Source organism: Mustela nivalis (genome assembly GCF_964662115.1).
Source record: "Mustela nivalis genome assembly, chromosome: 4".
In the NCBI taxonomy this organism is placed as follows: domain Eukaryota; kingdom Metazoa; phylum Chordata; class Mammalia; order Carnivora; family Mustelidae; genus Mustela; species Mustela nivalis.
In genome coordinates this window covers 122,528,804-122,541,103 of record NC_139023.1, presented here as the reverse complement: position 1 = coordinate 122,541,103, position 12,300 = coordinate 122,528,804, and the positions used below count along the sequence as shown (strand labels likewise).

Here is a 12,300-nt window from a genome sequence, read left to right as displayed (position 1 = left end):
GGAGCGCGGCACAGTCTACCGAGAGTAGGCGCCCCCGCGGCGCTGCACCACGTGCGCGCCGCTCTCCGTGGTGGCACAGCGACCTCGGCTGGGGAGGCGCGCCGGGGCCGTCACTCAGCATCGGCGTTCGTGCGGCTTTCACACAAGCAGAGGTCTTTGCTCGCGTCCTGACCTCCGTGGAACGTTATTTTCTCGTCCCCCTTCAATCATCTGGTCTCGTGGACGCGCCTGTCGCGCGGACACGCGCTTGGCCGGGCGTGGAAGGAGCGAGGGGGTGGCTGAATGGAAAGGGAGTGGGGCGAGACTCCAGGCGAGGAAGGGAGCCGCAGTCGGCGCAGGATGAGCTCTACGTTGGGTGGTGAGGTGCGATGGGGACCCCGCGGGCCTCGGAACCTGACAAGTCAAGGCGGGACGCCGCGCGTGGCGGGGATGGAGACTCCGGCGAGGCTCCCGGCGCCCCCTAGCGGCGAGTGGGGCCGCGCGGGCTGCGGAAACAATGCCTTGGGCCGCGCCCACCCGCGGAACGCCTCGCTGCTCGGTGGCTCCTGGGTGTGCGACGTTCCCCCGCCTAACCCGAACGCCACGGCTTCGGGGTCCTTGTTCCCGCGCTAGGAGGTCTAAAGGGCCGAGACGACCCCAGGGGAGGGCGTTGGGGCTGGGGGCGGCGGAAGCGAAGGAGTCCTCTTTCCCGCCCCAAGGGCCAAGTCCTAGCATCTCCCAGAGCTCCGATTCTGATTAAGTACTTGAGTCGGTGTGCTTGCGTCTCATGGGTTTATTTTCAAAACAGTTTGTGTTGGGGAGCGGGGGCTTTAGGCCTCTTGGTGCTTTTGTTAGAAACGTCAAGAAAGACCCAGGGCTAGTTCCGCGAAGAGCGGTCTTTTGCTGCCGCCCCAGGAGATCATCAGAAGATCACCCGGGTCAAAGAAAACATGGAAGCTGGACTTTTAGGGACATAGATTCTTGGAGACCAGGAGATGCTCTCCCTCCGCTTCCAGACGGCGATTTTCCTGATGTGTTTACGGCCAGGAAGGGGTCGGAAATAACATTGAGCTGGCTCTCCCCATCCACCCGTTTCATCCCTCTCTGAAGCACTCGGACCCCAACGCAGACGGGAGGACTTGAATCTGAAAGGCGGAACAGGGGCATAGGGAAGTTACGGACAGAGCCTGTGGAGAGCTCGGAGAGGCCGGAAAGTAGTAACAACGCGCGCCCTTACATATGAAAGAACCTTGGCGGGGTCGCTCTCCCGGGATTTTCTGTTTGGACCCGTACGGTTACAGCGCTAGGGAGGCTGAGGGGGCGGAGACGACCTGCCCCTAAGGGGGACTTGGGCGATTAGGGGTAAGGAGTCCTCGCGCGCGCGCGCACACACACTCACTCACTCACTCACTCACTCTCTCTCTTTTTCTTCTGGCACCCAAGTCCCAGTTTCCAGTTGTAAACTTACTGTTTGCACTCCTTAAGGCCAGAAAAACCCTAGCTCCACGAAAGCAAAGGCCGGCCGACTGTCTGTTCACCTTTTGCACACTCGATACCCGCCGATGTGTGTAGGATGAATGAACCAAGGCCACGACTGGCACTCGTGGATCTCTAGGCAAGGCTTCTTCCTCTGCCCCCTATCCCTTCCCAGGCTGCCCACCTGACGCATTTTCCGCCAGTCCTGCGGGCCCGGCACTAGTCTTTCCAAACCGGGCCCATGCAGAGCGCCGCGCCACACGGGGGACTGTGTGTGTTAGGGCCCGCACTGCTTTCGAGAATTGAATCGTCCCTTTCATTTCAGGAAGGGGGGATGGGGCAAGTCTCTTTTTCAAAAGAGGGAAATGGTGGGCAGTGTGTATGAGTCTGACGACATTCTGCAAAAGCATTTCCACAACGGCAAAAATCTAGAGTTACTCCAACAACATAACAACTCCAATGTTTTATTCTCCTTCCGCGTTAAGTTTTGCTCGCACGACTTTATTTATAATTCTGATTTTTTTAAAAGGGCATAGGAGATGGGCCAGGCTGGAACTGTGGCTGGACACTGGAGAGAAAATCACGCTCGCTCGCCGAAGCGGCCTCGAGCGAGCGGGTCCCGAGCGCGAGAAGTCACAAAGAGCCCGAGGGCTGCGGCTCTCGGCTCCAAGAGATGCAGTTCCTCCGCGCAGCTCCGGGGTAGAAGCAGAAACTTAAGGCCGGGGTCAAACAATCCCCGACCTGGGCCTCGCGGGGGGCGGAGCGCATTCCCGCCAGGACCTGGTGGCCAGGCCACCCGTTGCGTCCCCCACGGTAGCCCCATCTCCTGCAGCCCGCGCTCCGCACGCCCACCCGTGGGGCGCAGCTGCCAGGCGTGTCTATTTGTTTGTTTGTTGTTTAAAATAATCCTGGAGCACACGATCAGCAGCATCTGAAGGAGGCGGGGGCAGAGTTCCCTTCCAGGGAGCGCGTGAGGGGCATTCTCAACGGAAAACCAGACCAAAAGAGTAGTGACCAACCCTCCTCGGATTACTCTCCCCTGGCTCCTCCCTTTCTCCCCCACCCACCCTCCAGATTTGCATAAAAAAGGCCAAGAAAACTCTGGCTGGGCCCCAGCTGCAGTTCACTCTGCTCCCCCCGGGTTGGAGCCCCCCGGAGCTGAGCTCTGGCTTGCCGCACGAAGCCGAGCGGACAGCGTCTCTCCCGCGCAGTCCTGCCTGCGCCAGGCGTCTCCGCGCTCCCGTCGCCCGATCGCCGGCTTTCCAGGTCCCCGAGCCGCGCAGAGCACAGCCATCTGGCCGGGACGACCTCAGCGCCGGCTGCCTCCCGCTTCCCCCGCTCCGCTCTCCGCCCCGAAGGGGTCGCGCGCCCACGATGCCGCAGGGCCCTGGCTCACTGCTGCTGCTCGTCCTCGCCTCGCACTGCTGCTTGGGCTCGGCGCGCGGGCTCTTCTTCGGCCAGCCCGACTTCTCCTACAAGCGCAGCAACTGCAAGCCCATCCCGGCCAACCTGCAGCTGTGCCATGGGATAGAGTACCAGAACATGCGGCTGCCCAACCTGCTGGGCCACGAGACCATGAAGGAGGTGCTGGAGCAGGCGGGCGCCTGGATCCCGCTGGTCATGAAGCAGTGCCACCCGGACACCAAGAAGTTCCTGTGCTCGCTCTTCGCCCCTGTTTGCCTCGATGACCTGGACGAAACCATCCAGCCGTGCCACTCTCTCTGCGTGCAGGTGAAGGACCGCTGCGCTCCAGTCATGTCCGCCTTCGGCTTCCCCTGGCCGGACATGCTCGAGTGCGACCGTTTCCCCCAGGACAACGATCTCTGCATACCCCTCGCTAGCAGCGACCACCTTCTGCCGGCCACCGAGGAAGGTAAGCCTTTCCCCGTATTCGCCCCCCTCGCCCCGCCTCACTTCCCCGTTCACACCCAGCTCCGCTAAAGGCCTTGTGGGGGAGAATCACGCGGCCCACACCCACATCCTGATGTGTCTCCGCCACAGGTGCCAGTCCCAGGAGGGGCAGACGCCCTTCTAGCCCTCGTGTGTCATCGGGACAAATCTGAGACACCACACACCGCCCCCTCCCCTGCCCAAGCCTCCTAATCCTTTCCAAGTTACACCAGTTGCTTTCTTAGAGACAGTTAAAAGAAAAAAAGGCGGGGGCGGGGAGGGCAAGGAAAGGAAGGAAGGAAGGAAACGAAGAACTAAAAGGCGTTTTTTCCTTAGAGATATGCAATTATTTTTAAAGATGTTGGCCCTGGTGCCACAATTCTGAAAGCGCTGGAAATGGTCCTGTGTGGAGTGGGTAGTGAGCACCCTGGCCAGAGGCTCCTCGCCCAGCCTCATGCAACACGTTCTTAGCATCCAGCAGGATTCTAGGCACCGAAACATTCCTTCACAGGCAGGTTAGCCAAAACACTCAGTCCTGGAAGGCATTTTGTTGTTGTTGTTGTTGTTTGCTGACTTAGGTTTTGGAAATAAAAGCCGTACTGTCTCAGAGCATGTTGAAAATTGAGCACTGGTTGTACTGCTCGGGTATCTAAGGAAGGGGGCATAAAGGGAATCTCCAGGAATCATTTTTCTATCACTAATCAGCTTATATCTTAGGAGTGGTTTTAATTAACTGGCGAAAATTTGTGCAAAAGATAGTTTCCCAGGTTTTTAGAAAACAGAGGGGGAGTTCCTGTGCAAAAAAAAAAAAAACAAACAAACAAACAAACAAAAAAACCATCAAAGCAATGAAAACCTCATGGGTTCTTGATATTCTTCCTGAAAAAAAATATACACAATGTGTCTAAAGTGATTCAGTCCCCCTGAGATGGAAAGGGAGCTTCCTAATTCCTTGCAGGGCTCCTACAGCCTCTCCCTTTCAATCTTTAATTGTTTTCCTATAGCCATCATTGGTTAAAGAAAATGCACAGTTGTTTAGCAATCTTTCCTGGCAGGCACCTCCAGTTTGCAATCATCTTATTGGTTAGATTTCTAATTTATTGCAAATGTTTGGCATATTTCAAACATTTGTCCAACATATACCACAGACCAACCATACAGGTTAGTAACATTTTATATACATTCCTAGAGCTCCTAATTGGAAATGTTTCATTTTGTTTGAGTGAGGGGAATTAAGGACAGTTTTATGTGTGTTACTTTTGTTTTTATTTCTTTCCACCATCAGCACCAACATTATAAACGTTTCTCCAAATCTCTATATTCCCCCTTCAAAATAAAAGTTTATGGTCTTCAAAACTATGCTCTGCAATTTTTCTAATTTGATACATATCTCATATCATAAGTCACAAAGTTTTTTCTGTGAAAATTCACTTTCATGTGAATGAAAATCAAATCTACCTAAATTTTATTTTTATTTTTTAAATGTTTTATTTATGTGATAGAGATAGAGAGAGGGAGAGAGAGCACACACAAGCAGGGAGAGTGGGAAAGGGAAAAGCAGGGTCCCTGCTAAGCAGGGAGCCCCATGAGGAACTCCATCCCAGAACCCCAGGATCATGACCCTAGCTGAAGGCAAACTTTTAACCAACTGAGCCACCCAGACACTCCTTAACTAAATTTTAGACCTAGCATTTGCACATTTATAAATGCAAGAGAGGGAATAGTATGTTTCCTCCCCCCCCCCCCACCCCCCACCCAAATCAGACTCTTAGAAGAGCCTTTAATAGGCTTTCTGATTGTCATGCTAGCACATATTCCTATATTTGGTCAGACCCCCACGGATCGTTTGCTTCAATTATGGTCACTTCAGAAAAAGCTTTGGGTTTTTTGTTTGGTTCACTGTTTATTGATTTGGGGGTGGGGGCATTGTTTTTGAGAGTCTGAAATGGACAAAGAGGAGCAAGAAGAACCTGCACCAGGAAGGAAGATAACAATGAAATAAAAGCAGCTTAACTCAGCCACACACTTGACAGAAAGCCCACGGGCAATACGGAACCCGTGAGAGCAGTTTGCCGCAGTTGCTGAGGTGTGTATCTAAAGAGGCAAGAGCCCCAACGTAACCCAGACAGCCCTAGCCACTTCTTCTAGTCCAGACTTGAGAATATCTTGAACCCCCCCCCCCACCGCCCCAAGATACAACTCTCCTGACCTGCACTTGTGCCATGCAACTGAAAAAGACAATCTTGTGGGCATATTTTGTGGTAACTGATTTACCAAAACCCCTCAAGTTTCTTCTGGGGTATTCTCTTCAGAGAGGTTTTGAGAGCAATTTTTCAGAGACAGAATTTGTCTCAGGGGTTGGAAGGAAGAGCTAAAGAACCAAAACCCTCTGTACACTCTGCCCACCACACCATTGGGGGGGGGGGTAATTTGTCATTTATTAAACACAACTATAGGCATTCTTGTTTTGCCCACCAAAAAACGGGAGTCATGGAAGACATTCTTAGGATTGAGTAAGCCTTTTCAAAAGAGGCAGAAGCTGGGGTGTTACCTTACAATTGCTGCTCTTGTCTGGATAAGCCCCTTTGAGTTGTTTATAAACACCACCTGCTTTTCCCCTCTAAGCAAATTTACTAATTTTTTCACATTTGTAGCTCCAAAGGTATGTGAAGCCTGCAAAAATAAAAATGAGGATGACAACGACATAATGGAAACTCTTTGTAAAAATGATTTTGGTAAGTAATACACCTCCACCAACAAAACATTTCACATTCAAAAGTTTTATTTACCAGTAAAACTTAAAGGAACAAATCATTAAGATGTTACTGGGTAAGACCTGGGTAAAATACCATCATAGCTCATCTTTCCCAAAATCCTCTAACTCACTCTATCCTAGTTGTCTCCTTATGTAACTATCTTGCCCTGAGTTGTATCTTATTAGGTGAGATTCATTGTTCTGTTAAGCAATAATCAAATAATGAGAATTACTCAAATTAGGAATTTTCTATGGCACATTTTTCATTTTGTCTTTTTCTTGCCAATAAGCATAATTTTGGCCAAGTTCTCTTTCAGTCACTTTGATGTGAGTACCAGGAATAGAAACATGTAAATATTAGCCCCAACAAAACAAATTCAAGGCATTAAGTCAGCCAAAAATAAAAATTTACTCCAGTATCAAATATTTTTACCATACTCATGGCCCATAACACTTTGCTCCTTTGCATCCCATCACTAGTGACTATGTGACTAGTGACTACATCCAAGGTATTAAAATTTAAGAAGAAGAACAAAATACAGTTTTGGAATTTCTTTTTTTTTTTTTTTTTTAAGATTTTATTTATTTATTTGACAGAGAGAGATCACAGTAGACAGAGAGGCAGGCAGAGAGAGAGAGAGAGAGAGAGGGAAGCAGGCTCCCTGCTGAGCAGAGAGCCCGATGCGGGACTCGATCCCAGGACCCTGAGATCATGACCTGAGCCGAAGGCAGCGGCTTAACCACTGAGCCACCCAGGCGCCCGAGTTTTGGAATTTCTATTGGCAAAACACATGAAAGGTGACATGATGACACAGAGCTTAGGGACAATAATGTGTGTGATTTGTTACCCAGGTTCATAGTGTGTAGGTGACTCCCCTTAAGAGAGTATTTAAGAGGGAAGAGGAATGGAGACTGTCCACACAGAGCTTCATCAGCACCTCTCCACTCTCCTGAGGGCCCCAAGGTGAGGTCAGGAGCCCAGCTAGACACAGAACCCATGCTAACTTTGGAATGGCCATGGACTTCACCGAGACATTCACTGGGACATAAGAATGTCCCATTCCAAGAATTGACGCCTTTTGATGTTTTTGAGAGGCTGGTATCCTTTAAAAGTATTCAAGCAGAAGGCTGAACTTAACTGGTAAGCAGGTACAGTTCCTGTTCTATCAAACAATAATGGAGTCTAACAGATCTATATTAACATCTCTGTGTACTGAACAAAGTCCTTGAAACTAAGAGAAATCACCTGAGCACTCACTGCTGGGGCTGCCTCTCCACTCTCTCCTTACAACTTACCATCCCAGCAAGCTCAGACCAGATCAAGTCCCTGAAACTCTGGAAGCAATCCAATCACTGTTCCTTACAACCCTGGCTCTCTTCCAAAAGTGTCCTGGGTTTAACTTCAGCTGATCCTAGAACAGCCATAGCTTTAGGAAAAACTTCGCACTGCCAAGGAAGGGAAAAAGAAAGGAGGCATTCCTAAGTCCTAACCAATCTATCCCCTCAGGAAGAACTACAAATGGGATGATAGGGTTTCGAATGTCTGTATTTAAATATACACAACTGTAAGGAGTAGAAGGCCAGGCATGCTGGTAGCAGCAATCTCAAATCTCCAGAGCCTTACCAAAACACACTTCTGAGCTTCCATGCTACAAGATTTGATTAAGGGGAAAATAGAAAAATATAATTTTAATAAAATGTGCATTAAAGTTTATATAAAATATCATTTTCTTCTGGCAGCTTATGTCCTTTGCACTAGATTTAATCCAGATCTCTCTCCCGACTTTCCATGAAAAAGTTAGTGATGTCATGGGGCTCTAAAATGATTGAAATTAGGGCTTGTGCACACACACCCACATATTAATACTTGCTTTATGGCTTCCCTTACAAAAGACCCACTTCCTAAGGATGCTCTATCATGACCTAGGCCCCTAAAAAAGTGTGTGTGTGTGTGTGTGTGTGTGTGTGCGCGCGCGTGCCCTACTGTTCTCTCTCCTTAGAGGAGAAAGCCTTTCAAAAGAACATCAATATCATCTCATTTAAGGTATCATGCACACAGATTACCTCACTGCTCTGTTTTCTATTTCCCCCACATTAGTTTTGTCTCAGAAGGGATAATGAACCTGAATTGTAGGAATTATATCTTATACTCCTGGTTTATAAGCAGTATTCTATATTGCCTCTCTACTTTGGAAAGTAATGGAAAGGTAGAAGGAACAAGGATAGAAATCTAATATAATTAACTTAAGTCATCCACGAAAGCATCATGCTCTTTCCCCACTGCACTCCTGAAGTACAGGGAAAATGTCAGAGGCCTCCTCACTGCAATGGTAAAAGTACTGGTGCAGAAGGAATCGCCCAGAACTGCTTCCCTGTGCATGCAACCTGCTGTTGGAGCCGGTAGTACCACTCCCCTTGCCTCCTACCACCTCCTACATCCCCACTCACATATTCCAGGGCAGGAAAAGTTATTTTAGGGCTTTTATTCCCTATATTTGGCCCCAGCTGAAAATCCAGGGAGGAAATGGGTGATGTTTTCCCATGGTGAGCTTTTGCAAAGTTGGTTATTTTATAACAAGAAAAGATAAGTAATAAATCTTCCTCATGATTAAAAGTAACGTTTTTCTCATGTGTGGAGCTCATGAATGTTTATATGACCAGGAGCTCTATCACACATGCTCTATGTGTGTAATATATCATCACTTCTCCCACCATATAACCTTCCCACCCTAGCCCTTATGCGGAGGCATCAGGAACAGGTGACATCTCCATGTGACTTATTCCATGGTTTAAGTCCCATAAACCCTGAGAACTCAGTACTACAGTTTAGATGCACGTCAGACAAAACAATCATTGGCCAAATTACAGCATCTTTGATTTATTGAGTTGAGCTTCAGTCATTTCCTGGTCAGCTGGAAAAACCACGGTTAAAATCAAATTCCCTTTCTGAGACAGACAGAGAGAGATCCCCAAAGCAGTTACACACACACACACACACACACACAAACCCTCTTCCTCTATGACTAATTTAAATAATGCATCCAACTTCATCAAAGTCAGGAAGTGCCATTCGCACACCATCTATACCGAACACTGTCAGTGTCATTAAGAGTCTTAGGCTACACCACACTTGGGCATGTTCATGTGCCACACAGGATCAAAAATTTAAGAGACCACAGCAGTGTTAGACAAGGAGGTGTGGGAACCAGCGTTCTGACAGCTAGACTTAGTCAGGACACAACCTAACAGGGTGACCTCATGTAAGTCACTAACTTCTCTGGATTTCCAAATTCTTTGCGTATCAACAAGAGATTTCAATGGGATGATCCTTTCCAACCTTAAGATTCTACCCTTTCCCTGCCTTCATGGACTCTTGAAGTTTAATTCCAGCATGTATGTTTGTAGGGTTTTCTTTCCCAAAGCAGACTATTCATGACTGTAAAATGTGTCTTTTATAGTCAAACACTTACTTTTGGTCTTAGCATTCTAGTGAATGCTATCCATTTTGGAAATGGTACATATGATCTGTAAACTCCTTGGCCACAGACAGGCAAATGATAGCAGATGAGAATGAGATCTTCAGAAAAACACTTTTACAGCTAAACATGTTGTGCTCTTAGAGTTTTGGGTATTTTTTCTCCCAGTTGCTTTACCAAATCAAATGCAGCTGCTGTAAGATCAATTCTCCTTCCCTGTAGTCTGTTCTTTAGAAAACAATGATTGTGTGATATAATTTCCTTACAGGTTTGTCCAAAAACCTCTCCAACGTAATAAATTGAGTTTAAAGTTTATGGCCACAGAAGGATCACGTTTCACCTAAGAGTCGGGCATTTCTTTTCATGCTTTAGTTTCCAATAGGGGAAGTCATTTGTTGAGGAGAGCGCAAACCACATGCAATGGACATAGAAACACAAGAACACAAGGGTGAGGAAGAAAAGTTAATTGGGTCTCGCAAAGAGATTTTTGGAAGGATGGCTGATTGGAAGTAAGGTGCCTGGAGAGCCCTTTGAGGCTTTAGAAATGAAGCCAGCTGCTGCCCTTGACAGGCTCATTAGCTGCAGGAAGCTCTTCTTCCCTCCCCCAGGCCGAGTCTCACAAACATGTGAGGTGAGGAGAGCTCCCACTCTGTACGTATTCCCTTCTTAAAACTGGTATGATCCTACCCCCTCTTGTCTTCGTAGCACTGAAAATAAAAGTGAAGGAGATAACCTACATCAACAGAGATACCAAAATCATCCTGGAGACCAAGAGCAAGACCATTTACAAACTGAATGGGGTGTCTGAAAGGGACCTGAAGAAATCGGTGCTGTGGCTCAAAGACAGCTTGCAGTGCACCTGCGAGGAGATGAACGACATCAATGCGCCCTATCTGGTCATGGGACAGAAGCTGGGTGGGGAGCTGGTGATCACCTCTGTGAAGCGGTGGCAGAAGGGGCAGAGGGAGTTCAAGCGCATCTCCCGCAGCATCCGCAAGCTGCAGTGCTAGTCTGCCCCCCAGGCTAGCTCCGGGGGTGCCCAGGAGACCCTCTCTGCTCTGGGTCCTCAGCTCTCATTTCCCAAGCACAGGCCCTGTGGCTCCAGGCCTCAGCCTGGAGCAGCTTCCCTTGCCTTTTTGCACGTTTGCACCCCCAGCCTCTCCTGACTTACACGGCCTTAGGAGGCCTTGGGCATGGATAGCTGTTTTCACATACAGGAAAACCCACCCAGATCTTGTAGAAATGTTCAAACTAATAAAATCATGAATATTTTTATGAAGTTTTTAAATAGCTCACTTTAGTTTTGAAGAGGTACAACTGTGACTTGGGTCTGATTTTTTTTGTCTGTTTTTCTGTTTGGTTTGGGTCAACCGATTTTCACTTTCCACTGTTGTTGCCATAACGTGCAAATGGTTTCATTCTTCTATGTGCCCCAACTGTTGTGGGTCACAAACCTCGTTGAGATAAAGCTGGCTGTTATCTCGACATCTCTCAGCTCCAGCCTGAGACTGAGAACCTAAGCCTTATAATAATTCACCTGTCATTTTAAATCCTGCATTTCTGGGTAGAGTACTTCCATTCATCAAAAGCACATTAACCATCATAGCAGGAGTTCTTTGGCTAAAGGGCAAAACAGACAGATTTTATAATTCACCTGAGTACTTTAAGCTTTGTTTAAAACGTTTTTTTACTTAATTTTGCAAATTAAACCATTGTAGCTTACCTGTAATATACATAGTAGTTGACCTTAAAAAGTTGTAAAAATATTGCTTTAACCAACACTGTAAATATTTCAGATAAACATTATATTCTTGTATATAAACTTTACATCCTGTTTTACCTACTGCCTGTCTTCTGTCTTTTCTTCTTAGTGGAAGGAAATGGGAAGGCCTCATACAAGAGTGGTCGCCTCCCCTGTCCTGAGGCCCAACCCCACTGTGGTTTGAAGGATCTGCTATCTTAAGTGACTCAGGAAAGTGTCCCCTGAACTCCTGCCCCCACCACACACCACCTGGCTGTCACCTCATACCTCAGATCTCGTACACCTTTTACCACTGCAGACCCTGCCAAGAGGCACAGATTTGCAGGCTTCACAAAGGACTTTCTTGCTTTTGTCCTTTCTTAACATTTCAGTTGTAGCTATATGGCAACGCTACTCTAAACCCGAGGTTCATGACCCTTACAGTTGTGCTCTTCTTCATCTCTGGAGTTTGTTTTTTTTTTTTTTTTTTTTAAGATTGTATTTATTCATGGGAAACAGAGAGGCAGAGGCAGAGGGAGAAGCAGGTTCCCCAAGGAGCAGGGAGCCCAATGCAGGGCTCCATCCCAGGATCCTGGGATCATGACCTGAGCCGAAGGCAGACTCTTAACCAACTGAGCCTCCCAGGCGCCCCTTGTCTCCTGAGATTTTTGTAATGAAAAGAACCATTGCAAGAATGTCAGTTCCTTCTCCACTTAAACTCTAACCCTTAGATACAGAGCCTTGATTTGAAGGATATCTACTGTAAGGCAGAGGGTAGGGAAGGGACGGTGAAGAACTGGCATTAGGGTGAGAAGGAGACAGACAGATGTCCAGCCACAAAATGTCCATCCAAATGCTTCATTATTTTGTGTGGGAACCTCCATAGAAATTCTGTTAAGTGCATGAGGACACTGAGGCTCAGAGAGGCTAGACAGACAGGTCCTAAGAGGCAGAGCCAGGGCTGAAATTCAGGCCGTTCAGAC

At 47.9% G+C, this 12,300-nt stretch overlaps 1 protein-coding gene across 1 annotated transcript; it reads left to right on the top strand.

The window, feature by feature from the left end:
• Positions 1-2,256: 2,256 nt before the first annotated feature.
• On the top strand, positions 2,257-11,420 carry SFRP2 (secreted frizzled related protein 2). Its single transcript, XM_082726737.1, has 3 exons — positions 2,257-3,328; positions 6,000-6,080; positions 10,282-11,420. The coding sequence occupies exons 1-3, from the start codon at positions 2,830-2,832 to the stop codon at positions 10,584-10,586; spliced, it is 885 nt and encodes a 294-aa protein (XP_082582863.1). The 5' UTR covers positions 2,257-2,829; the 3' UTR covers positions 10,587-11,420.
• Positions 11,421-12,300: the final 880 nt, after the last annotated feature.